This window comes from Molothrus aeneus, chromosome 3 (assembly GCF_037042795.1).
Source record: "Molothrus aeneus isolate 106 chromosome 3, BPBGC_Maene_1.0, whole genome shotgun sequence".
NCBI lineage: Eukaryota > Metazoa > Chordata > Aves > Passeriformes > Icteridae > Molothrus > Molothrus aeneus.
Window position 1 is genome coordinate 50861314 of NC_089648.1, and position 26416 is coordinate 50887729.

The 26416-nt window shown below is 37.9% G+C and overlaps 1 protein-coding gene across 1 annotated transcript in view; it reads left to right on the forward strand.

Annotated features, from left to right (window-relative positions):
* ADGRG6 (adhesion G protein-coupled receptor G6) overlaps positions 1-26416 on the forward strand; it is a 110865-nt gene that overhangs the window by 20090 nt on the left and 64359 nt on the right. Inside the window, exon 3 of the mRNA XM_066546899.1 lies at positions 22159-22500. Coding sequence (XP_066402996.1) covers positions 22159-22500 — 342 coding nt within the window. The remainder of the gene's footprint in view (positions 1-22158; positions 22501-26416) is intronic.

Consider the following 26416-nt stretch of genomic DNA (forward strand, 5'->3'; position numbering starts at 1 on the left):
TCAATGTTACTCTTTAGTAAAAGAGTGACAAGAGAATATCTATCTAGGGAAAAGATGTTAAGGCTTTTACTTCTGCAGTGTTAGTTTCTGAAGGAGCACCTGGGGAGTGTTTTAGGCTGGATGAGCAGGTTCAGTGTGGACTGAGGTTTGAGGGGAGGTGGCATTTTTCTAGGAAATGGGGTTCTCTGAAATGCATACAATCTTTCTGTGTATCTGTGTTAATGGCAGGGTGCCCAGAGCTTTGTGGAGAGATTTCTACTTCTTCAGCAATAAATAAAGTAAATAAAGAAATACAGTTAGTAAAGGGTAGGATATCTTTGATGTTAAGATAGTCTGTTAGATGAAAGACTGGAACTGGCATGCAGTGCCAAGCACCCCCTGCTTCCTTAGTGCCTTTGGTGCCAACATCCTCAAAAAGAACAAGGATCCTAATCCTTAAGACAGCAGATTGAAAAAGTATTTCCTTTAGAGCTGAGGTTGTTTTTCTTACTCTCCAGACATGTAGCTAGTTGTAAGACAAATGAGTCTTCCAGAAATTATGAAATGTCTAATAACTGTGTCAGTTTTCAGATTACAGATTGTATGAAATCATTTTTTTCCTGTAACTGTGGACAAGTCTTGATATCCATTTGCCCTTGGAAGAGATGTGGGTCTGTTACTTTAAGGTGGGGTCAAACCAGCCCAGTGTTCATACCTGGGCATCTGGAATAGAAGAGTTAAAGCAAAGCCTGTGTACTTGATACTTTTCCTCAAAATTCCCAGTCTCCAACTCTTTTCATTTTGGGAATGCAAATCTAACTGAGGCTGCCGTGGCTTGCTTGTTTGGTCTGCAATGGATTTCTGCCAACTAGTTGCCCACTCCCTTTGAATTCACACATCCACAGTTGTCCTCAGGCAGGGAGTGCCAAGTGTCCATTTCCTGCTGTATGGAGGACCACCTTGTCCTCCTTACTTTGAACCTGGCTTCTATTACAAAGGATCACTAAGTGATGACAGTGAGCAGGCACTCCTTATCTCTCTTTTCCCTGTCACCTGCAGACCTTTTGTAGACCTTTGTCTGTTCTCCATTACATTGTCTCTTTCCCATCTTGAGAGTACCTGGCTACTCCCTCTTTTGCCCTGGCCATCTCCACCCTGGACCCACACCAATGCATCCTCTTCCTGGGCTCCACAGCTTCACTAAACCCAGACTGGGACATCCACAAATGCCCTGGGCTGTCACCTGGCTGGGAGCAGCGGGTGCTTGGTTGCCCATGGTGGAGGAGGATCTGGAAGCCAGGCTGACCCAGCACAGACAGGGTCTTCACTGGCTGGATATAGTCTCACCATGTCTGGGCTGGGTTAATAGACAGGCTGAGGTAAAGAAGCAGGTCCAGGGTGCATCCAGAGAGTCTTGTTAGGAGCAGCCAGAGACAAAGGCCAGAGACAGATACACCTACAGCATATGTCCAGCAAAAACTGAAAGCAAATTAAGGGCTTTTAGTGCACTCAGGGCACTGTCATGCTTATCTGTGTTGAATTTTGTCATTTTATTGCCTTGTCCTTCTGTCTTATAGGAGACTCCTTTTTCCCTTCTTTACAGCTTGCCTTCAAGGTATCTACTGTCTGGAGCAGCTTTCCATCATCAGCAAACTTTGTCTGTACTCCTCTACTGCTTTTCCAGATACTTTCTGGATACACTAATTAGTGTAGATTAGCAAAGACCACTGTGGGACTCTGCTGGTGATTTTTTTGTGTTTTTACGCCTTCCCATTTGCTCCAATGCCCTACTTCTTAACCAGTTACTTACCTGTGCCAAAACTTTGCTTTTTATACAATGGCTTCTTAATGGCCTTTAAAGCTTATGGTGAAAGTTTTTGCCAGAAATCTTCTGGATATCCAAGGAAAATATGTCAACTGGGTCATATTAACCCATATAGCACAACTGAAGCCTGCAGAGAGCTCCAAGAAGTTTATAAGACAAAATGTCACTTTACAGAAGTCATGTTGACTCCCCAAATAGATTTTATTTATCCAGGTGTCCACTAATTCTAGTATTTCTTGTACCACAGATCCTTTGTGGTAGCCAAGGCACTGGTCTGGTCAGAGGGAAAAATTGTGGTGAGCTGGTTTTACTTGACTGCCTGTTACCAGCAAACTGTACAGGTGTTAACATTATTAGCAAATCTTTAGGATGTATGATTTGTAATTACACTCCTGTTGCAGTGCTCTAGACTAAGACTGCATCTGGTAAAAATGCGCCCGAAAATAATAACATGTATTTGATCATGTTGACAAGCAGTGGAAAGGACTGAGTGGTACTTCAGGTCCTCTATTAAAATGTAATGAAAGCTTTGAGCAGCTCACTGGAGTGGTAATTCCTCACAACTGTGAGCATTAGCAGAACAACCATTTCAGTTGAAACAAATAGCTAAACCAACCTCTCACACCCTGTTGAAAGTGTCAAATGACTGTTTTTCCCTCAGACTGTGAAGGGGGAAAAAGTGCCATCACTCCAGAAGGAATGGATTAATTTCTTCTTTCTTCTGAAATGCAGAAGAGTCAGAAAGAAACTGCGATGCAGAAGGAACCGAGATAGTCTGCAATGCACTATATATGCTATAAGTTCTTTCTCAGAAATGAGGGAGCTAACCTGTTATTCTGCACAGTGCAGATCTGGTAGCCATAGGAATAATGGTCCTACCTCTCCCTAAAAGGACAGAGCACTTCCTCATATCCTCATATATAAGGATAATTTCTTATTGGTGGGCAGTTCAGCAATCAGCTGGTTCTGACACTAGAGGTTTTTAGACCCCTCAGTTTGAAAGACCATGCAGATGTCAGCTCTAAGCAGAAGATAACACTGTTGTGCTAGTTCTGGTTTTTAGTAATCCAAATGGCAAGAAACTTCTGATGCTATTACTTCTATAAAGTAATTGCTTTCTCAGTACAGGGCAGCTTGTTGCTTGTAAATGAAGTAGCAATGTTTTCATGTGCAGGGAAAACCAAAATTGGCTTAAAGGAGATTTAACTATGAGACAAAATAAAGTTAAATATTTGTGTACTGGAAATGGGATTTTTATTGTCATCATTTTTCATTAAATAATAACATTTCACATTGCATCTGTGCTTAGAGTCACAGATTGCAACCAGAATAAGGCGATGTCCCATTATAGCTGCAGCTTTGGCTTTTGAAATGAAACTGGACCTTCAGGTAGTGTTGGGGATACAGTCCTTGGAGAAGGATGATCTTCAGGCAGAGCAGAGAGTTGCTTTGAGCAGAATTCTGCTGTGGGTAGCAGACCTGCTGCAGTCCTGCTACATAAGGTGTAGGGTTGCCTTGCTGCCATTAGGTAAGGGATGTGAATGTATGGTTCACACTTTTATCACCTTGTGGTGCTAAAAGCAGTAGGTGCTGCAAGGCTGGCTATCCAGAGCTCTGGTGATAACTCTGCATCATGCCTGTATCACTCAGCCCGCTCTTCCCTTATACTTTGCTGAAGCACCTTTCTCACAACCCTTTTTCTATAGACAGGCAAAGAAAGACCATTCTTACCCTATTGATAAGGTTTGAATATAAGCATGGTGGTATTTATTTTTGTTGATTTATCCTACTTGGAAGGTTTTGTATGATGAGCTCTTTTAGGCTGAATTATTTATATTTTTGCCTCTGTTATTATTTTGCATTTGTTTCATCAGTTGCCTCAGAGGTAGCACTTGTGTAGAGTCAGGAAGCTTGAAAGAAAAGGTGCAATTCTCTGTCTAGTTATAAATGAAAGCACTTCTACAAATGTTTGCAAGTCATAGTTGGTGAAGAATCTAGGAGTTGCCTGATTACTTACAAACAACCCTCTGCCATTTCCATAACTAAAAACTGCTTAAAATTGCTGCTGGCTCTACACTGTAGTTATGTTTAGAGTTCAGGCTGGAGCAGACTTACCAGACAATCTGAAAAGAGTTGTAAGACTGCCACCATTACTACTCTGTAGTGCAGTGTAGTATCTTCAGTGGTGGAACAGTGGCCACAGTTTCAGAGGCATTTAGACCAGGCTGACATCACCTTTTTGTTTATATGACCTTGCAGACATGGCAGGTGGTACCAGAGTGGTTCTTTCGGAAGGAACACATTCCAGCCAACCATTAAGCTCTGCTCTGCAGCTTTCATAACTGGTCCAGACTGAAGAAAATATGCAAGCAGTTACCATCAGAGCTATTATAAGAACTTTTCCTTCATGCAGTTGTTGCAGCCTGATCATAATGACTCAATTACCACATGCTACAAAATGTTGTAATTGCTGTTAGTCCTACATACTGTCAGAGCCTGTTTTGGCTGTTCTGGCTGAATAGTTTTGAGTCTGACTACAGGAGGTGATCTGAACTGCCTGGATGGAGAAAAGCCAGCAGTCATGGGAGTCACAGGAGAGCTGTCTAGCACACCCAAAAGCTTTTCATACTACAAATGGATCTCCAGCACTCTGTCTCACCGCAGAATGTGCTGCATAATTACACTTAAGAAAAACTACTAAGAGAAAGAAAATGTCAGTTACTGGAAAGCTATTTGGATGAGGAATTGAGTTGCTGTTATTAAATAAGATTGATTTTTCTCCCAAAAATATATTATTTTTGTTGAAACTTGAAGGCGTATTAATTTTTAAGACAAGCAACAGGACAAAAATTCTGGCTTAAGTGTTTTAATGATGGAGAAAAAAATTGCTCTGAAAATTAAAATTTTGAATCAAATGAAAATCAAAATTTTAAATAATTGTTTTGAATTTTCTTCAGTATTTAAAAAAAAGGTTTTCTAAAAGTTTTAAAGGCAATAATAATCAAATGTTTTGACACTTATGAGAAATTACTTTGCGGAATATTTTTTGAAGGAGATTTCTTTTTTTCCTTTTTTTTTGAAAAAAAGCCTTCAAATCTAATTATTCCTCTACTACTTATTTTCAGAAGGCTGATTACACCTATCATTTTTTTAGTTTTTTCAGTTTTTTCTTTGCTGCACCAAATTAATGTCTGGATCAGCTGACCAGGTATAAGATTCATATTAGGCTTAACACTTGCAGGTATTAAAACATTTTTCAGCTTTTCCATGCACACTGTAGGAGAGCTGTACTGAAACTATCCTGAACCATACTGAAGAGTTCCCTGTTGGTTTGCACGCACTGCTCAGCAACTTTTGCTGAAAAACTTGCAATGATTGATGCTAGTACCAACCACACAGCTACTAAAATAGAATTATAGATTTCATAAGAACTAGAAGATCTGGAATAGCCTGTCTCTTAAGGAAGTAGGTACAATAAATTTTTAACTCTAGACCAGCAGTTTTGCAGACCTCAGCACTAGGATCAACTGAAGTAATGAGAATAAGAAATACTTTCCCTAAGGAACTCTTTATATTGACTGTAGCTTAAATGACCTAACAGTTGAGAGTCCTTAATAGAAAAACCCTGAAGAGAGCAATCAGTAAGTTTTATTGACTGAACTCCTGACCAAAGTCAGATGACCTGCCTAAAAATTCTGCCATTGTTACCATGGGAGTCTACCATAGTTCTGGGCTTAGTCACTGGCTTTTATGGAAGAAATAATGCTATTACAGGGCAATAGCAAGGTGGATTTAGATGAACATGACTGTAGAGGAAAATGACTATTTGGTTATACACATACATAATGTGAAAGGAATTTTTCAGGTTTTCATATCCATAGCAATTAGACACCATGGTCAGGTTGAAATGCAATACTTCCTTTATTTCCTGTTTATACAGGCTTTATCCTTTTTACTCTGTGCTTCTTGCTCATGGTTTTAGACTCTTTCTCCTTGTTCCTCTGTGCTTTGACAGTCTCTCGAGCTTAGTTCTCCTACAGCCATGGCATTGGACTAATTTCTGCAGAGCTGTTATGAAATCACTCATGACTCATTCTTCTCTTGCTTCCATGAGTAAAATATGCCCTGTAAAAAAACCCTCATGGTATGGCAAGGAACACTTACCAACTTGTTAAGTATGCTGAGTTGTGTTATAGCAGGTCTATAAAGCAAGTTCCAACCTACACAGTACAGCATTAATATGCTTCTTCCTAATTCCTATCAGGACATAGTATATCATATTCAGAAGGAAACACTATTAGGAGACAGGGAGAGTCAGATACAGCCCTCACTTTTTTCCCTACTAGGGAATAAAGTCCGCTTTTTTCTGCTTTTTTTTGATCCATTCTTCTGTGAGTACCATGATACAATGACTTAGCAAGTAGAGTGGTGTTTTGCTGCAGTCTTTTCAGTGTCTGTAGTTTTCCTTTTGGAACTCTGTATTAGATCCAAAACTCAGTTATATGTTTTTAGACCACGTCTTGCCTTTTCTGAGACTACCTCTATAAAGGTAACACACTGCCCAAAAGAGGTCTTCTACTAATGTTTTTCTTTCCCTCTATAAAAATACTGTGATCTGCTTCATTGTCTTACAGTTTTTATTACTTCCTGCATTAAAATATATGTTAGAGGGACACAGGGAGCTGATGTTGGAATAATTTTTCAGATTACTTCTTGTTTCTGCAGGTTTTTTCCTCATTGTGTATGCCTGGTAGGGACCACCTTGAATAATGATTCAAAACCAACACTGTAGATTTATTAATGCAAAGGACTAAACACAGCTTTCTCCACTCTGTTTCTGCTGTTTTCTGGTCAGATATTGTAGTTACTCATAGGTAGTATGCTTTCCATATAAAACTTGCTAAACCCATGCTTTAGGTGTTCACTTTAAGCAACTTTTATATTTCTGTTGAACTTTGTGTGTCAGGATCCTAAGGTAGGTAATTTGTTTCTGTGACAGAAACTATGTAGTACCAGCACTCAGGTCACTTGATGAGGTTTTGTTATTGTCAATTATTGTTTTTCATGTTTGAGTCTAAAGGCTGTGGTCCAAATCCTGCTGTGAGAGCATTTCTATTGAGTTTTGAATGAAGCCTAAAACTAGATGGTCTGGCCAAGGATGATGAAAGGAAAAAAGCTTTTATTAAGAATTAAATGTTGAACTAAAATAAGGAGAATTAGATGTATTTGATGTGTTATTTGTTTAATATGTTTAAATAAATCTGCTTCTTCAAAACTTTTAAACTTATTGCCCCTAATTCCTATTTTTAAGTGTTCCTCTGCACTTCTGATAAAATATCTAAAATATCTGGGTGAACAACAGTGAACGGTGTTCATGGTAACTTTCTACTTGACAGTCTGATAGGATGCAGATGTGGGAGATAGCCACTGTTCCCACCACTCTCCTCAGACCACTTTTGAACACTGCACTGATACGCTTCAATAGCCCGAGAAGTAAATCTTCAATACAGGGAAGTGGTCACTGAGATAAACACTAAAAGAGCGGAGATTGAAGTCATGGATGGGTTCATTTATGAACTCAAGTTTACAGTTTGCAGTTTAAGAGTTTACACAGCAAGGAAAAATAAATATAAAAGAGAATCCCAAGAACACTGCTTTATTCTATTCTTGCAGGAGGTGAGTTAAACACCTTGCAGCTCTACTTGGTGCATTTTGAAGAGTCATAGTGGTAACAACACGGCATGTACCATAGCAATGGGCATATGCTTTATATTTTGCTGCATTTTTATTAATTGTCACACATGGCAAATTGCTTTTCTGTTAATCACTTTGTTATGTAACACTGAGATATTTCTCTCTGATTCTCCCTCCAAACCTTTCCGTTAACTCTTCATAATAATCAACCTGTGGTCATGGGTAAAAATATACTCACTTTTAACTATTTGCTCCTTACTTTCCTTATTGACTGTTATTGCCAAGTAAATGTACATTCAGGAGACAAAACCCCCTCCCTCTCTAAGAGAAGTAGGCTTATACTCTCCATGCTGTTATGTTTCCATCTTTGGGCTTGCAACATTGTTTGTTCAAATGATATCTCAAAAACTACAGTATTGCGAATGTTAAAATTTTCAGTATCTGCAGAATCAACTATAGTAAAAGGTAAGTAATGTGAAAGCAGTGGGAATTCTAAGGTCTCTTGGAACTTCAGAGTCAGAGTTTCAATATTAGAATTTGATTAGTGTCTCTTCAATATTAGAATTTGATTAGTGTCTCTTCCATATTTACTCCTTTTATTAGGTCCAGTTTAGTTTTGATCTCTGCCAGGCTTCATCACTGGAAGATGATAATCCCAGGGCTTATTATCCTGAAGGAGTAAATCTTTGTGGGTTTGAGAATTTCAGCAATAGAAAACTTGCAGTCAAAGTGGGCTTCAATTCTCAGAGGTGTCCAGATAATCTGTCTAGATAATCAAATTATTTTCATATTGTTATTAGTTCATATTTAGGGTGCAGAGACAGAAAATTGATAAATGGACTCCAACTCTAAATAAGAAGGTATCTTTTTCATTGTGGCTTTGAAATAGGCTTTCCTTGAAAACAGTTGAAATGTAATATTAAGTGGTGTTGGAAATGGTGTTAGGAAGGAGAGTGCCACATTCACTGGTGTGTGTGGAGGTAGGTTTTGCTAGAGAGATCAGCTGAAAAGTTGCACAGTGAGGATGTTAAGTTTTGAGATGATGACACATGTTGGCTTGCTTGAACTTCAGAGCTTTTTTGAACACGAAACAACAGCAGAGTTTAATATTTTGGGAAAATATTTTTAAAAATAACCTCACACAGAAGGAATATGGAAGCTACCCAGTACTTGGCTTTCTTAATTGAATAGTTAAGGCAATTAATGCAGTACAATGTGTTAAGGGTCAAGTGAAGGGACAATACTTGGTTGTAAATGTGACTGTATAGTCATTTTGAAGAGAGAACAGTTTGTCCACTTAGTTTTATAGAAGGATGATGCCATAAAATTTTCTCATACTCACTTCCCGTCTCATTTTAAGGAACACTGTGCACCTGTCATTATACTTCCTAATCTTTTAAAACCTCCTTAAACAGTGTCTCCAGAGCTAACAAAATACCTTTTTCCTGTCTGCTTTATATGTAAATAACAGATTCATGAAAGAGGTTTCCTTTGCTTGATTGGCTTGGTTTGGTTTCAGAAATTGCAGAGCAAGTCAATTGTAAAACTGCAGTTTCCATTAAATGGCAAGTGCTTTAGATGTTGTTTTCAAATAATGCTGATGACTGCAGAACCATTACAGAAAATAAATTCCTTCCCATGAAGCAAGTTTTCTTAAGACTAAGAAAACACTCTTGGTCTTATATTAAGCTGAATAACTTGCTGATTTTGATTTGGTGAAACAAGAAGTTTCCCCAAACAAAGAAGTAGTCTATTTTCAGAATTCCTCTTTCAGTTAAGAATTGTTTTCTCATGGTATTTGAGATTGAAGAGTACTGTGTAACTAAGTGCTGTACACGTTTTTAACACAGAGATCAGTTTAACATTTTGTAGACATGTTTAAAAAACATCACACCAATATCTGTAAACCTCTTTAAGATTTAGAGTAGACAAATACTAAAAACAAGACAAAGCATTTTAGAAACTAGCAGAGAGGTTTTAAAGCCAAACTTAGTCAAACTTATTGTAGTTTTTCTTGATTAAGGAGAGAATATTTTCAGGTTTTATGTGGTAAGCAGTCATAGTTGAAAAAAAAAAGGACACAGTTAATCTTTTCTTTCTGATCTGATCCCTGTAAATTTGGGGGTTTCTTTCAGTAAAGAAGCAAGATGCAAACAGGGAAATAGGGCACACAGTATCCATACTCAAGGAGTTAAATGTATGCAGTTTGATCAGAATCAAATTCCAAATTTTGAAGTCCATTCATCCATGGAATATTTTTCTTTAGGGAACTTGTAGAAAAAGGCTTTAGTGTTGGAAAAAGCGCTGGAATGTGTGGGGAGAATTTTTGATTGATTGCAGTGGGAGTTCAGTGTCTAGAGCAGTTGCAGTACTGGATGGAGGTTAGAAAAATAAATCACATTGCCCAGACTGATGAAAAATAAAAGGTTCAGGTATAGTCACACAAAGATCAGTCACTGTAAGCTTAATGGAAGCAGTAAGGAGACACTTGGCTGTTCAGCAGAAGACTTTGCAGTCTGTGTTCACAAAGTTTTCTTTTCAGACTTATGTGAGGAGAAATACACCAACATACCAGGGGTGGAAACTAATAATAAATCAGTGAAAGAATTACTCTTTTAACTTTGGTATGCCAATCCCTTCCATCTTTACGTCTGATAAAAACAGTATGATAGGAAAGCAGTTTTAGATGTTGTATAACTGAAATTATTCAAAATTACAATGAATTGAGATTGAATTACAATTGAATTGGTTTGTTTGAGAATATAGAGCAAAAAACAGCATTAGAGATATCAGAGTAGCATTAAATGTCCAAAATTCACACACTTCCCTACCACGATACATATTAGTCTGCCATATTGTACATGGCATTATTCTGTTCTCATCAATGAAAAATACTGGGAAATAATTTCTGATCTCACTTTTACTTGTGTAGCTGGACTACTTCCTGAAACTGCCTAAATGAAGTAGGAAAGTTGAAATCTTGGCTTAGCAAAGAGGCTCTAACCTTTTCCAGTCTCCTCACCCCTCCATTGAAAGTGTACAAGAAAATACCTGATATCCTTATTCAGAACATCTTTTCAGTTTGGTCTGGGCAGAACTCATTGAATAATATGTGTTAACACTGAATATGTTATTGTTTGTGGAAGGTGAAAGAATGGCTGATTTTCTGTGATGGGGCAGAACAGAATATTTCTGTGTGTAATAGGAAAAGCTCTTTATAAATTTGTAATGTTAAAAACCCTGAAGTTTTTGACTTAGATTCCTATGTCTTGCAGATCAGATGAGACAAATATATTACAAGCAGTGTCTATTTTTAATAACTTAATAAAAGGACCCAGAAAACACTAAAGTACTGAAATATAAGTAGCCCAAATAATACTGAAATTGTTACTTTGAAAATTCACAGAGAGGACAAGTAATAAAATGCTTAAAGTGTTTAAAGACTCTGTATGAAATCAGTTATGAGTTGGTGTTTCCCAGTATGTCTAGAATGCCTTGATATTTTATTATAATAGTGAATTCCAATGTAAAGTAATTTTTCATAGTTTCTGTAATTTGTTAAACAACAGCAAAATGTAGTTTCAACATCTACTGAAAGAGATCCATGTAACCAATACCAGATTTTCTGAAATAGCTAAAAAAATTATTTTAAAAATCTAGACACAAAATTTGACCTGTAAGCAGACAAAGCTTGAAGAATATAATTGACAAACCATACAATAACCCTGCTACCATGTATTTTCTAGAGGTATTCATGGGACTTAAAAAAGATGGCTATATAGAATAGTGATAGTAGCAGCCAGAAAAGGCATTCCAACATTGAAGCCTCAGAAAGAAAACTCTGCAATTGACCTATCCTCTTATAAACAATAAAAGATTTTGAATGTATCGTGGATCAAATGGAAACTGCTTTGGATATTGGGTGTGTGTTGGATTTGCTGGGTAAAGCAGCTGGTGAAAATGCAAAGTTTTTGTCTTTCACTGCACAGAATATTCTGTTACCCAAGAATTTAATCCTAACAACTTCCTTAGTCTGTTTCCAGTGTATGTGTGAAAGAAATGTGTGCATCTGTATGACCGGAGTTTACCAAGATCACCTGTGCCTAGTCGTAACATTATTTTAACCCATGTCTGTGCAGTTTGGTGGGAACTCAAGCTCCTACAAACCACTCTTTCTCATTAAAAGATTGTCAGCTGTTTTCCCACTCATTTTTTGAACTACTTCCCAGAGAAGTGTGACATGTGTTTGCACAAGTGGTACTTGAGAATGTATTTAGCCATACAGCTCTTCAGTTTGTGCAGCCTGGTATTAGATCTAACTGCACCCATCGATTTACTCCAGCTGAAGATGTGATCCTCATTGTAGCAGAGCAACAGAACAGCTAGGAGCCAGCAGCCAGATCTTCTGGCTGGAGCAGACAAAAGTACAACATTCTTGATGACCATTCCTCCTGTCAATCTTAGCACGTTTTGTGATGGATCATGATATGTGGATCCCAGATTGAAAAACATTAGGTTACATGCAGCAACCTCACAAAAAAACTCTCACTTGTTCCCAGCCTGTTCCTTCCCTGACTTAATTTTCTTTTTACTTGCAGGTATGCTAGCTTATGTGCTTAATGCACTCACCTGTATATTTACTAGTTAATGCCTTTTAAACCAGCATATCTAAACTGAACTGTCAATACCTTTCTTTGTCCCAAACTTCTGCTACTCTGTGGAAAAAAATGTCCAACTCAAGCCAAAACTAGCAAGTCAATTCTGTTATTTTTATAAGATTATCACAGGAATGCCAATGAAAATATTCTTAAGTTACAATGGGTGTAACACAGGATTTTCACATTACCCCCTCCCTCTGGGGGAAATCCATAACTTTGTCTACACTGTGAACTCCACTCATGTGGGTCAGGGCTGATTTACCCAGTCAGTGTGTTTGTTTCCACTTCCATTTTCATTGGCACAAACCCAAACAACTAAGGGGAAACAGGCAGTGCAGGGCCCCCACCCTGGCTCTGAACGTATTTTCTTCTATTGTAGCTGGTTCCCTCAATTTCCCAGATCAATCAAAACCTGCTGGAGTCACTGCTGTGATAAAGTCAGCTGCTGTCAGGGAGTAGGATATCTGTGCTAGAGTGATCAAGAGGGCTCAGAGCTTTTTTACTGGTAATGATAGCCCTACAGAAATAAATACCTACTGAATTCCAGATAAAATGGGACCTGGGGGCAATACAGAATATCTTGAAACACACTGAATCTCTAATAGTCTCCATATTGTGCTGGCATCCCACTCAAGAGTTTCAGCTCTTACCTCTTCAAGACTTTCATAAAGTTTTAGAGATCCAGCACATAACAAATACTGATAATGTCAGTACTTGGGTGACTCCTTTGAGGACTCGATAGGATGCTAATCTTGAGAAGTCCAGATGTCAGTTCCCTGAAATGTCCTGTCCAAAGTGTCAACAGCCCGCATATGAATGAATGATACACCTTAAACCTGTGTAAAGTTCCAGTCCATCTGTGTGCTTAATGAAAAGATTCGAAGTCAAGCTGTTACTTACATATTTATTTATGAAAAAAATAAATAACATAATCTGTCTCAGTGTAGGACTATGTTACACAGTTGTGTCAAGAGGAATTGCAAATTAGCTTCTTCTGATTTCTGGTTTTAGTGAAAAACCTGCTCCTGGATTTAGTAGTAGCTAGTTACTGCCTGTGTTCATGGTAAATGCTTCCCAAGTTTACTATTCTCATGTCTGCTTTTCTAATCTTAACCTGATTTGAAAATTAAGCTTTGCTCTTCCTGATTTTTTTGTTACATTATTACTGCTACTGACCTCAAGTGTATCCTGAAAGATAATTTTGATTATCATGTTAGAAACAGGATGTAATACCACCTGTTTCTCCCAGATTTCTGTGTAGTGTTGGAACATCAAAAATAATGAGAACTGCTCAATTGGCTCCTATGAAAGATACACAAGATAGAGCCTTGTGCTCAGCCCCACATGGCTTTGTCTGCTCTCCTTCAGTGCCGTGGCCACTTTTACTCCAGTGAAAGGGATATGCCTAGGGCTGCTCTCTGCCTCAGAGGCCAGCTCATGCTCTGTCTCAAGTGCACACAGTTCCAAAAACTGGGGTAGCTGCATCCAGGTTGCATGCTGGGAATGGCCTCTGACCTGTGCTTGCTGCTCATCCATACCGTGGAAGGGTTTGGAGAAGACCTAGGCTGGCCTTGAGCTGCAGCCATGTGGGTAGGAGACTGGAACTGTGTCCACAACCAAGGTGGAGCTAGTAATGCTCTTCCTGGGTAGTTAGTTAAGATTAATTTTAAACATAAGCCATGAGGTTTACAATTTCTTATAGTTATGTCACGTCAATTATTTTATATCTGGAGGGATTCAGAGATCCTATTAGATACTTGGGAAAATGTCTGTGCACTTTCTGAGTTTTATAGTCCCTGCTTTCATAGTTTTCAGGTCTGAGTTTCACAGGCTGGCATTGTTATGTAAGAGAAAATATTGTCTTTTATCAGTTTTCAATTTGCCACATATCATTTCATTAATTAAGTGCTTTGTTCTTGTCTTACAAAAGAGAGAAAATAATCAGTTCTAATTCCATGTGATGACAAATATAATTTGCTAATAACCTGATAAACAATATGGGCTACAGCAGCAGGAAGCAGAAATAATAAGTGAATTCATAGACAACAATTACACTTTCATATAAGTCTCTATACTAGCCTGTAAGGAGATTTTTTATTTCCTTACGTTTTATTATTCCTAGGTGTGCCAACCAGTTCATCCATTCAAAGCATATGTTGCAGGACATAATGCATCAGCAAACGATGATGCAAGGCAAGCTGATAGGACTGGCCAGGGCATAGTACACTCTTTGTCTCCTGGCTTCAGTGGCCAAAACCAAATTGTTGAATTATTTTGTGAGAGCACAATCTTGTCTTTCATTGAATTATAAAAGACTCTGCCAGGGTTATGTGCTATTTCCAGTCAGGAATATGGAGGCTTTAAATTCTTGCTGGGTACAAGGAGTACTGTGAAGATGAGGCAATGGGAATGACGCAGAATAAGAGTCTGGACGGAGATTTTAATAGTGCTTAAAATAGTGATTCCTTACAAATCAACCAAAAGAGATACATTTGCAAATGAAGAATAACACAGATGCAAAAGATTCTTGTTAACTACAACTTTATTGTACTTGTGCTCTGCAAAATATATCTGATTATGTGTTGCAGAAGAATAATGTAAAGTTTCACTCATATAAGGCTTGTAAAATTTTATTTTATAAAATATGCTGGTTATATTACTGATGAGTCTATGCAAGTGATTTCACAGAAAAACTTTTAATATTTGTCCTGTTGGGAATTCTTTGTATTCTACAGCTATTACTACTAATAAAAAATATTTAGGGATGTTTTTAAAAATTTTTTAAATTTCACTGAGTTCTATTTTTTGATGACCCACACTACACTGCCTAGGATTTTTATGACCTGCATTTTTAATGTTCAGTGTTTGGAGAAATTAAAAAAAACTCAAGGGTGAATTGAAATATATTTCTCCTCACCCAAACTGTCCAGCATGAAAGCCTGCTACCAATGCCTTTGCAGAGCTGAAAGTTAGTGTAACATCCTACTAACAAAGGGTGGTGGGATGAGTTTGAACCCTACACAGAGGAATAATGCTTATATTTTTAAGTGGGGAAGCCAGGGAATAAAAGGACATTTTTAGGAAGTTCATGGCTGACTTAGAATTAAACCTTACCTTTCCTGATCTTTAGGCATAAAGTAATTTGGTAAGGAAATTCAAAGTCTGGAAGGAACTATTTCATTGCAGTTTGGTGTAAAAAAACCAACCTCCTTCTCTCACTAAATTCAATCCACATTACTTAGTTACATCGAAACCACATTTCCATAAGCATCCTCTGTGTTTGAGAATGGATCTCTCTCCCTGAATGGATGTTTACCAATGTTGGTCCAGTGGTTATTACTTTCAATGAAAGGAAAAGAAAATGGTCAGACCTAGAGAGGATGGCACAGCCTTCCTCTCTGCTCGGGTCTGTGCGGTGCCTCCCATGTGGTTTTCAGACAGAGCAGTTAGGGACTCATGCTCCCCCATTCAGCCTTGAGGGGGCTGCAAGGCTGAAGACAGGACTGCAAAGCTTCAAATACAGAACTCAAAGACACCATTGTGCGGAAAAGGACTTTAAACAGTTGCTGAATTTTAAGTCTGTGCTTAAATTCAAAGCATATCTGTGAGGTTATAAGATTTGCTCAATGCTTTTGGAAATTCAGAGCTGTTGTAGAAATGTTTTAGAAACTTTAGTAATGTTGTAGGAATCTTGTAGAAATGTTGTAGATATTGTTCCATATGATGATTACAAATCCGGGGGTACCTGCATTTAAACACAATCACAGTCATATTTCCAAGCAGTAGACCTCAACCTGGTAACATTGTTTGTGAAAGGACAAAATTTTGTACACATCAGAATGGGTATACTACCTTTCTGTTTATTACAGAGATAATCCTTTATTTTATTTTTAAAACTGAATGTTTAAATAGAATTAGGATTTTTTGTTTAATTTGACAATTACAATAGCGGCAAATATTAAATTAGGTGTGGTGCACAGTAATTTTTATCAGCATAGTGTAGCAGAATAAAGATCTTTTTGAGAGATCATACAGCTTCTACAATTTGGAAAGTAAATAAAGAAGCAAAAATAAACCTGCCACATCTCCTCATTTGAACTTTCCCAGACTGAGCTTAATCAAAGTGTGGGTTGCACAGAGAGCAGAGTACGTGGTTTGGTCTGCAGAGGCTCCAGAAGAGTGCTAGGCTTCCTGTTTTGCATAAACAAATTGAAAAGGTTTTATCTCATTACTAGCTTAAATGTGAGTAAGCAGAGCAGTGTATTACTTTATGTTCAGAGTGAATGATGGGACATTTCTTTGCAGTTAATATGCTCCCACTTTGCATATGGACATTTTTCTAGAGCCACAGATTGCCTTTCTGCTCAAAATTATTTTTGAGGCGAAGATAAGCTGTTGTCCAAGCCTATGCCATAGGATAGCTGTTTTTGGTTTGGTGTTTGTGTCTTGTTGGAATAACATGGGTTTGTTTGTTCTGTAGCCATTCCAGCCCACCCACATCTTGGTGGTTTGGCCCTTCTGCTTGTCTGCAGGTGTGCCCATTGCTGACCTCATTCAACCATCTATTTGCAGTCATAAATACATCTAACCTAATGTTTGGCCATATTTGTGTTGTGATATCCTTGAAATAGAAAAAACCCTGAACAATTAATTGCTTCTTACAAAGGAAAACTTTTTCCCACCCAGTGTTCATCAAACTAGGTGTTTTTTTAGCTGTGGCACGAAATGATTGTAAATTTTCTCTTTTATTTTGGGCATCACCACACACTTGGAAGTACCTCTGCTGTGTCACCTGCCTGTTCTTTCTCAGTTCAAATGACCATCTTTGTTAGTACTTCCTTTTAAAATATATGTAAAGTGCTTAAAAGTTTTCAGATGTCAACATGAAAGCAAATTATAATTAATTCTGTACTGCTTTTGTATGTCTAAAGTGCTAGGCACTCTAGCTAAGATTTTCTGTGGCTTAGAATTGGCCTAATTCTGTCAGGCAGGGGAGATTTTGTTGTTCACTTGAATATGACTAGAGTTAACATAAAATATTTGGGTTTTCTCTCTGAAAATTCAATTCCAGAGCTACCTAGATTTATTTTAGGATGTTTTCCTATAAAAATTGTATCATCCATGGAGAGAAGTAGATTTAATTTTTATGCCAGAATGAAATCCAGAAGCATTTTGTTTTATGAGGGAACCCTTTAATGTATTTTAAAAAAATACTGGTAGTGTTAATACAACCCACCCCAGCTGTCATTGGTATCCTGTGCTACTGCCTAAGCATGTGGAGTAGCCATTAACACTGCTGTCAGGTGGGAAACTCTGTGTGCTTCAGCTGTGAAAAGAAAGTTCCAGTGCAAAGTGTAACTTAGTGTAAAAAAACCCTGGATAATGCACGAACTGCAAGTACAGGCTTTTTTCCCCACAGTGACCTTGTTTTCATTTGATCCTAACCTTCACAAAATTTGGGTCTTTAAGGCTGAAATAGACAGTGTTCCAAACTGGATTGCTTTTGCGCTCATGTAAAAATTCTTGGCTGAACAAAATTTGTTGTCCAGCACTTCACCGAGGTTGGATAAGTGCAGAAATGAAAGTAGATGGAGAGGTAGAGGTCAAAACTCATGCCTGAGAAAGAAATGCTAAGTATAATCGGACAAAATACAGGTTTTAGGCGTAAACGATGACAATGGAGAGAAGTGCGAGAAATTAGAGAAAAATATGAATGAATATTAGCACAGATTTTGGAGGCGAATGCTGGAATGTATTAGTCATTCAAGAAAAAAAAATTTAAAAGAGAAGTACATACGTATGGGATAAGACTATATTAAGACTGTTTCCTTCCCAAATCCACAGTTAGACATTGTAGCTCTGTGGCTGGCTGTGGCTCTAGCTTTCCAAAAATGACTCATGAAAGTCGCTTTTGAAATTGTGTATATCAGTACTTGCAATTGTCTTAATGAGTTCATATGGTGGAATTCAGTGCTGGGACTCTAAAGAGGAAAAATCAGTGGACAGAACAAGCTGGACAATTAATTTTGTTTCATAGGATATGAAGTTTGCATATACACATGACTGTTTGTGTGGTGCAATCATTAATGAGTCAGATATGTTTTCCTTAGCCCCTGAGTTTTAGGGCAGTCGTCAGATGATTGAACATAGTGTAGGAAAGACTAGGATAGGGTATTTCTCACACAAGTTAAAAGATATATATGTAAAATAGTCAGGAAAATACTAGAAGAGAGGGAATGGTTTCATGGTTAGGAAAATTGGCAATTGTGAAAATGGGATACTATTCCTGCTTTTACTGATAAGTTCTTATTAAAAGTGGTCAAATTGCTTTGACCAAAATTTTCTGTTGGGCACTAAATACTCATTTTTGGATTTTCTACAGTGGGCCAGATTGTCAAAGTGCTCTCCCAGCTACAGTTTAAAGTCGTTGGTAGTGTGCTTTGCCCATATAAAACCCTGTACAAATACAAAGTGGTTAAGGAAAATCAGTAGTTTTATTTCATTTGTGAGGAACCAAATATCTGTGGAAAGTTTTTCCATTTTTGCCCATTATCTCCATGCCATGATAGGAAAAAGCCATTTCCCCTACAGTCTATTCCACTTCTGAAGTCAATTAACATTTTTGAATCACTTAGATAACTTTGGTGAAAGCTCTAACTAGCTCCAGAGGAATTTGTTAATTTCCCTTTTCAGTTTAGTGTTGAAGTATCACACTAAATAGTTCAATATTCTTTACTATGGGAGGTATGAGTATGATGCAGAAAAAAAATTGATACCATACTCCAGTGTATTCTTATGATGGAAACAAATTAATTGCCCAGTGAAGCTTTCAGTTTAGGAAGTGTTGAAATTAAGTGCTTGATTTCACTGTTTGAAAGGGGTGTTCAATTTGGTTTGGGAAAGAATTGAAGGGGAAAAAGAGAAAGGCCTTTATTGTATAAAATATATTTAGAAAGTGAATTTCCTTTTGTCTATGGTGGTGAAAATTACTTGACAGGCAGATTATGGATATGTGGGGCTCCTAACCAGGAATATCATAGCTAAATTTGTTCCCATTAAAATCAATAAAATATCTTGGATTGCTTCTAGAAATGTTTGTGGTGTGTATTGCAACAAGTATTCATTCTCCACAGTTGAGAACTGCTCTTGGCCAATGGGATTGCAAAATATCTGTCAACTTTGGCTGACAGCCTAACGTTGCCACAGCAATTTTTCTCTTTAATGAGTAAAATAGGTGATGTTTATAGAAAAATAACTGTCTCATGAGAAGCTGTGCAAAACGTTCCATTTTAAGCCATTCTGTTTATATATAGTTTCGTTGTTTGTTTTCTTTTCTTTTTACTTACTACTGTGGACATTTGCATGAAAACAGGATATTTCTCCTTCAAATTGCAGTCATGGACAGAATAGCTACTATACCAAAATGGAGCCAACCCACTTAAAACAAAAACCCAACCATTTTACTTACCAAATCTGTTTCTTCTGTGCATGCAAAGTTTTGAGCACTTATTTTCCTACCTAAATTTAGGGGCTGGTTTTTTTTGCATTAGCTCTGTAAAATCAACAAAACCATATGGATGTAATAAAGTGAGAATACATTTCTGCAAAGATTAAATTATTAAAAGTTCATAAATAACATTTATGTTTTAATATTTACATTTTTATATTTAATATTTACATGATGTCAGGGATAAGAGTATATTTTGTTATATGTGCTGGCTTTTTCTTTTTACATAGCCCAGAAACAATGATAAATACTCAGGAGAGAGAGATAAATAGAAAAGCTGAGTCCTGGTTTTGGTTGCTGATGATCAATAGAATTAATAAACACAAAGAACATCGGAGTTCTCTCTGATGGACAAATTTGATTTTTCAAAGTCTCAGGTTGAGTGTAATATTCTACCAATTAGGGACATACACTTTTACTGACAAGTTGCATATTTTCTCTGTTTTGGCAATATCTTATAATGCCCTTAAGATTACTTTAGGTGTCCTGGGATGAACCAGTGTGCATTAACACAAGTGTACATTAATCAGTGTGCTTTAACACAAGTGTACATTAACAGTGTACATTAACACAAGTGTACATTAACCAGTGTACATTAACACCCATGTTCCTGTATGTATTTACATCACTTAACACCTTAGTCCCTGGCTTCAGGCCTGTGTGAGTGCCCAAGGAAATTTCTCAACTGCCCAGAGAGCTCTGTGTCATTTGTTTCTCTGGCAGGAATGAGAAGGAGAGTGAGTGAGGTGTGCTGCCAAATCCCCAGCCCCTGTAAACCTTCATCCTGGCAATCAGGATCCTGGATCACAGAGCCTTACAGCTCCAGACAGAGCCCTCTTACAGGGGTTCTGCCCTGTAGGGGCTCACTGCCCTGGGCTGGGAGACTGCCTGCAGTGGCTTGTGACACACAGCATGCTTTTCCTGCCCCTCCTCCTCTCAGTCTAAGGTGCTTCTCTGAAAGCTGATACCTATCTGTGCAAAATCCACTGGATGAAGCTGTCACCTGTTTGTACAACTGCAGGATTTATATTCACTAATAAGTAAATATTCCCTCTCTGGTTAATAAATGGAACGCCAGGACTGCAGGGCAGGTGAGCATAGTCCTCTGACTGTAAAGATTTGCAGGGAAATTAAAAATGGGCAGGCTTTTGTTTGTACTTCACAGATCAAGTTTTTGAATTCCAGGAGCACCTCTGCTTCCCACTGCTACCTGTAAATCTTTCAGACAACATATTTTTCTCACTTGAACAAAGGTGTTCCACTGAGCTTTCCCAGTGGAACCAGCCTGCGTTTGGCTCTGAGAGCCCAAACAGTCTCTTTACCTCATTGGGGCCATATGAATTTGTGCTTTGCAAATAAAAATTATAAAAACTACGTAAAATATACCTCTCAATTGGCTCTTTGGAGGAATTAGTTGCATTTATTCCTATTTTATAATTGTTCTGTATGTAATTTGCACTCAACAACTTTTTAGGTTATTTTTATTTTGAGCAACTAATAATTCATGGTTTTTCATCCTTGTAGGATTTGACACGGGATTGTGGCTTGATGAAATGTTTGCAAAGTAATTCAGCATAAATAGGCCAGTTAGTTTCTTTGGTTATCTCTTGGTGATATTCAGCTCCCACCTATTTTTTCAGTGCTGCTTTGGCAAACTGTTACAGATTTCAGCAGCAGTCAGTTCACGGTAATTATATCCTATAATACACCAAGTAAATAAATGATAAATCAGCAAATGTTAACCAAACAAGAAATGCAACCCTGGGCACTAACTGGGCTTGAAGTTCTCCTGGGTAAACACAGCAGGTGAGCAAAAGAGTATGACAAATAGGGTAAGAATTTCTTAAAGCCTGACTGCCACAAGTATGTCAATGGAGCTGAATCAGCATGGGAAGGACACAGTAATTTACTGTTGATTCAAAAGCCAGTAGCTCACTGCTAGGCTTCTGGGTGATGTGGAATGCATCAGCTGGAAATGCAGATGACTAACCTTGAGGGACTGCTGCTTCTGCTGCTCTTCAGCCCAACTCTTGTGCTGCTCCTTTCCAGGGACACATCTCTGAAAACAACAGCATGTCATATAGCTGTTGGGATGGCCTACAATCAGACCAGCAGCCAAAAAATGTAAATGATACCAGTCATCTTTTTAGAACTTGCAGTTTTACTATTAGCCTTTCTGAATTGAAAAACATTGATTTTGCTTTGCCTTTATCAGGCCAAATACATGGTAAATATATATGTATGTCATGTGTACAAATTATTGTTTAGCAATATAATTTATATTTCTTTGCTGTAGGATTTCTTACATAAAATATGCTTTTCCTATGCTATCCCTCCAACATTTTCCCCACTAGAACCAAGGCCTTTTTCTGCCTTTCTTCCTCTCACCTCTATTTTTCCGTATAGACATACATTTAGTTCTTGTGTTGATGGTTACTTTACTCTTAAGTTACATCTCTTCCTGACCTCCAGCTTTTCTCTGTTTTCATTGTCAGCTCATGGATGCTATGACTGTAGGACTGTGCTGACTGACCCCTCTGGAGTTTTCACTTCGCCATGCTTCCCCAGTGACTATCCCAACAGCCAAGCCTGCAAGTGGATCATCCGAGCACCTCATGGATTTATCATCCAGCTAACATTTATTGATTTCGACATTGAAGAAGCTCCAGGCTGCATTTATGATTCACTGACATTAGACAATGGAGAAAGCCCAATGAGCCTTTGTGGCATCACTGCCAAAGGATTATCCTATAATTCTACAGGAAATGAAATGATTGTGTCATTTAAAAGTGACTTCAGTATCCAAAAGAAAGGTTTTAATGCCAGCTATGTACGAAGTAAGTAAGTCCAAAGCATTTCATCCCATTATAGATGTTATAAGGAAATGTCCTATAAGGATTAGAATGACTTCCCAAAGGAATCAAGTCCTCCATAAGAAGAGAACGGATGGGTGAGGCTGCACTTTATAGGGTTATCTTGTGTCTTTTATTAGCTAATTTATTTTTCTGTGGATCAAAATTATTTTATTCCAGGACATGACAAGAAGTGTGTTAGAAAACCCTTTCACATGCAAAGATTTTAGGCCTGACAGTTCTCTCCCTGCCAAGTTTTGCTGGAGGATTTGGAAGCAGGATAGGTGTCTTTCAGGTCAGCACACCTGCAGAAGGACAGAGAAACCTAAATGGAGAGCATGAGAGACAACTTAGTTGAGCCAGAAAGATCAGAGAAAGACCTGTGGCCCAGTGTAACTCCCAGCAGTGGGGAGAAGTTTGTGCAGAAAGCAGAACTTCTCAGATTTCATCCAGCCTCTGGAACAAACTCCCAGGGATGAGCTGACGTTGCAAAATGGCTACCTGTCATCCCAGTTCCTTGACCTTTCTTTCCCTTCCCTAAATATGTAACAATGGTTTTAAAGATTTTTAAAAGACACTCATGCTTTTTTCCCTAGAAGATAAGTGTACAAATAATTTCTGATTGGAGCATTAATTAGAATTAATTAGACAGTAAAGGGCAGTGAGGTAACAAAGGGCATTAGGACAGTCACTGCCAGGCCCCATGTTGGCTCACTGTTCATTCCACTTCAGGGTTATGGTTTCCAGTGGCCTGGTCTCAGTAGACTTTCTTTTTGTAGTGGTTGCACACCTTAAACTGAGCACTAGTACTGCATTTAGCCTTTATATTATTGTAGCACAGTAATGTGCTGCAGGTTGGCTTGCTGTAAAAACACAGAGCAGGGAAGTTTGGCAATTCTCTCTTCAGTCACAAGCACATCTTCCTCATGATTATTTAAAAATATTTATTACACATTTCATATATTTTAAAATAATTAAGATAGTAAATCCCAGGAATCATAAGACAAAAGTAGGCATAATTATGTCATCAAAATCTTTGTGCAGTCCTGAAAAGAAGAAAGGTAACATCACAGGGAAGCTAAAAATACTTCTCTCTATTAAGTCCTTTCATGCTGACGAAATGGGTCTACTTCTCTCTAGGTCCTTTCATGCTGACAAAATAATGTAGTAATAACTGTAGGAGCACCTGTTTTCTTATTAGAGTCAAAGCAAATTTTCTGAAAGGCTTCTATTTGAAGAGGCTTTCTATTTGAAATTAACAAAACTCTTGCTGTATTGTAAGAAGTTGTAAAATCAAGTGGATCATAAAAAATTATATGCAGTCAGATTATACAAAATATTTAATATTTTAATGTTTAAATATCACTGTAAGAGATGAGTTACAATTGGAAATAAAAGATGCAATGTTGACCTCAGCTGTGTTTAATAAGGAGAAGAAAAGTCTACAAACATAGGCAGAGAACTCTTTGTGTATATATACCTAGACTAATGTATTATAATGGAAGCAAGAATATTACCTCCAAATTGAGTAGTACCTTATACTCATGGATAGGACCATCAAAATTAATAGTCTTGGAAGATAGCCTTTTATGTTGAAAAAGAAGGCTATTCTCCAGTGCCAGTAAAAGTACCAAAGACCTTCACCAGTGGCTTATATTTTAATGTTTCACAAATATATTAGTTCAGAAGCTCTGTGTTAAGTCTTGCTGTTAAGCACCTAGGTTGAGACTGGCTTCATTTGGTTTCATTATTCCAAATATGTAACTTTCACCTGACATCTTGATTTTGACTGTGGATGCTGGGAGAGCTGTCTGCATTCTTCTAGGGCAAATTATAACTATTCTATTCTACTATTGTATTCTACTTATTGCTCACAGTTGTGCAATTGTGTTACTTTCAGAACATAGTTACAGACAAAGATCATAGTTAAACTTAACCTGGAAATGGATACAGAAAGGAGTCTGGGGAAAGGGATCATAATGTACTGCTTTCCTTTCAAGTTATAAAAGCATGTGGAAAATAGCACATCAATGTGCACACACACTGAAATGACAATGCATCCACATGGCAGATGCCTGTGCTATGCTTGCAAAGAGTTTCCACAGGCATCCAAAAGATTGCACACCCCTTCACTTCACATCATGTGAAAAATTGCACACCCCCTCACTTCACATGAAGTTTCAAAGCTTGTAGTTCAAGCTGACACCATCTTTAACTACCAAAAATATGACATGGCAGCAAAAGCATTAATTTCACCCAGAACTAGGGGAATGCTGTTATGTTTTTTTCCATTTCTAAGAAATTACATTTTATATATAATAATAAAATTAACTAGTTTGTTCCACTTTGAATTTCAAAAAGTAATGCAAAATTGGAACGTAAAAGGCCATTCAAAGACACACAATTTGCTATCTAGAAATGAAGTTTAAAAAGACATTAGTGATACAAACATCCTAATATGCAGCATGTACACAAGACAAAATACATGTGGGGAAAGACAGACAAGAGAGTGAGTTGTGGGAGGGAATTAGTTGGGGAATAAAACAAGTTTTGTGTGACTGCTCAGTTTTATTTAAGTTTCAAACTGAGTTTTCCAGAGTCCTGTTGTCCATATCAAATTGGCTACCCACAAAAATGTTTGTTTCCTGCCTGCCACCTCCTGCAACACACCAGTAGCAGATGGACAGGCCATATCCTCAGCTGCAGTAAACCAATCTAGCTTTGCCAGTCTTACAGGAATTATCTCAATTTACACCACATGAAGAGATGTCATGGTAAATAATTTCCTAGTAACACTTAACTGTAAGTAATAACTCCACCAGTAAGTAGAAGTCAGTCACAAAAAGGGGAGGAAGGAGAGCCAACAGACCTGTGTTAGTACAGAAATGCTTGAGGCAATTTAGCATACAGTTAAGTAGGACTGCATTAGCGCAAATGAAAAGCACAATTCACTGAGGTAGTAACAAAACACCTCCAAATATACTGTGTATGTAGACATTTGCAGACCTCATTAAAGTTTGGCACATTTCTTCCAGCCTCAGAGACAGGGAAGATGAAAGCTGGGGAGCTAGAAACAGCAGAAGGCACCCCTTAAGCACCAAACTATACTGAAAAGCCCATCAACTGGCAGGAGACCAGTGCTCCCTGCAAGGGATTACAAAGTAGAGCCAAAGGACTCCTGGCTTGTTCATGCATTAGGGGGTGTATGAGATGTGAGACAGTGAGATGCAAGTAAGGTAGATGTTTGTACATTCTTCATAAGAAAATGTGTCAAAAAACTCCATGCCCATTGTAATCCAGTTATCACAGAACAGTCTAAGTTGGAAGGGACCCAGAAGAATCATCTCCAGCTATGGTGTGAATGACCCATACAGGGATCAAACCCACAACCCTGGCATTATTCACACCATCCTCTAACCAGCTGAGCTCATCTCAGGATCTTCTTAAGAGAAAAAAATTTAGCATCATTCTGAAAGCATTCTGAAACACCTGGATGAGTATTCCAAGAGTATATGTATATTCTTCCTCAGAGAATAACCAGTTTCTCTGATACTAACATTTAAATTCATCGTTGTGATGACTGACTGTGCCACAGCAACCAGGAAAGTGATCTGCACTTAATATTGATGGCAGGATTCAGTTTTCTCCATGTGGACAAAATACTTGTCACCTTTGTCTTTTCAGTATATGGGGAAGCTGCCAGTGGTTAAATCTGTACGATGAATACAGGAAAATGGAGTAGACTTCTTCAGTACGCGAGCAAAGTCCTTCCCATTTATTTCTCTTTCTGCACTGTTTAAATGTGACCAGGTGGTCCATAACTTTTCTGACCACCTGGTCTGGATAGTGCTCATGTGAATAAGCTTTCTTCTTTTTCTCGTCTTGAATCCTTACACTTCTT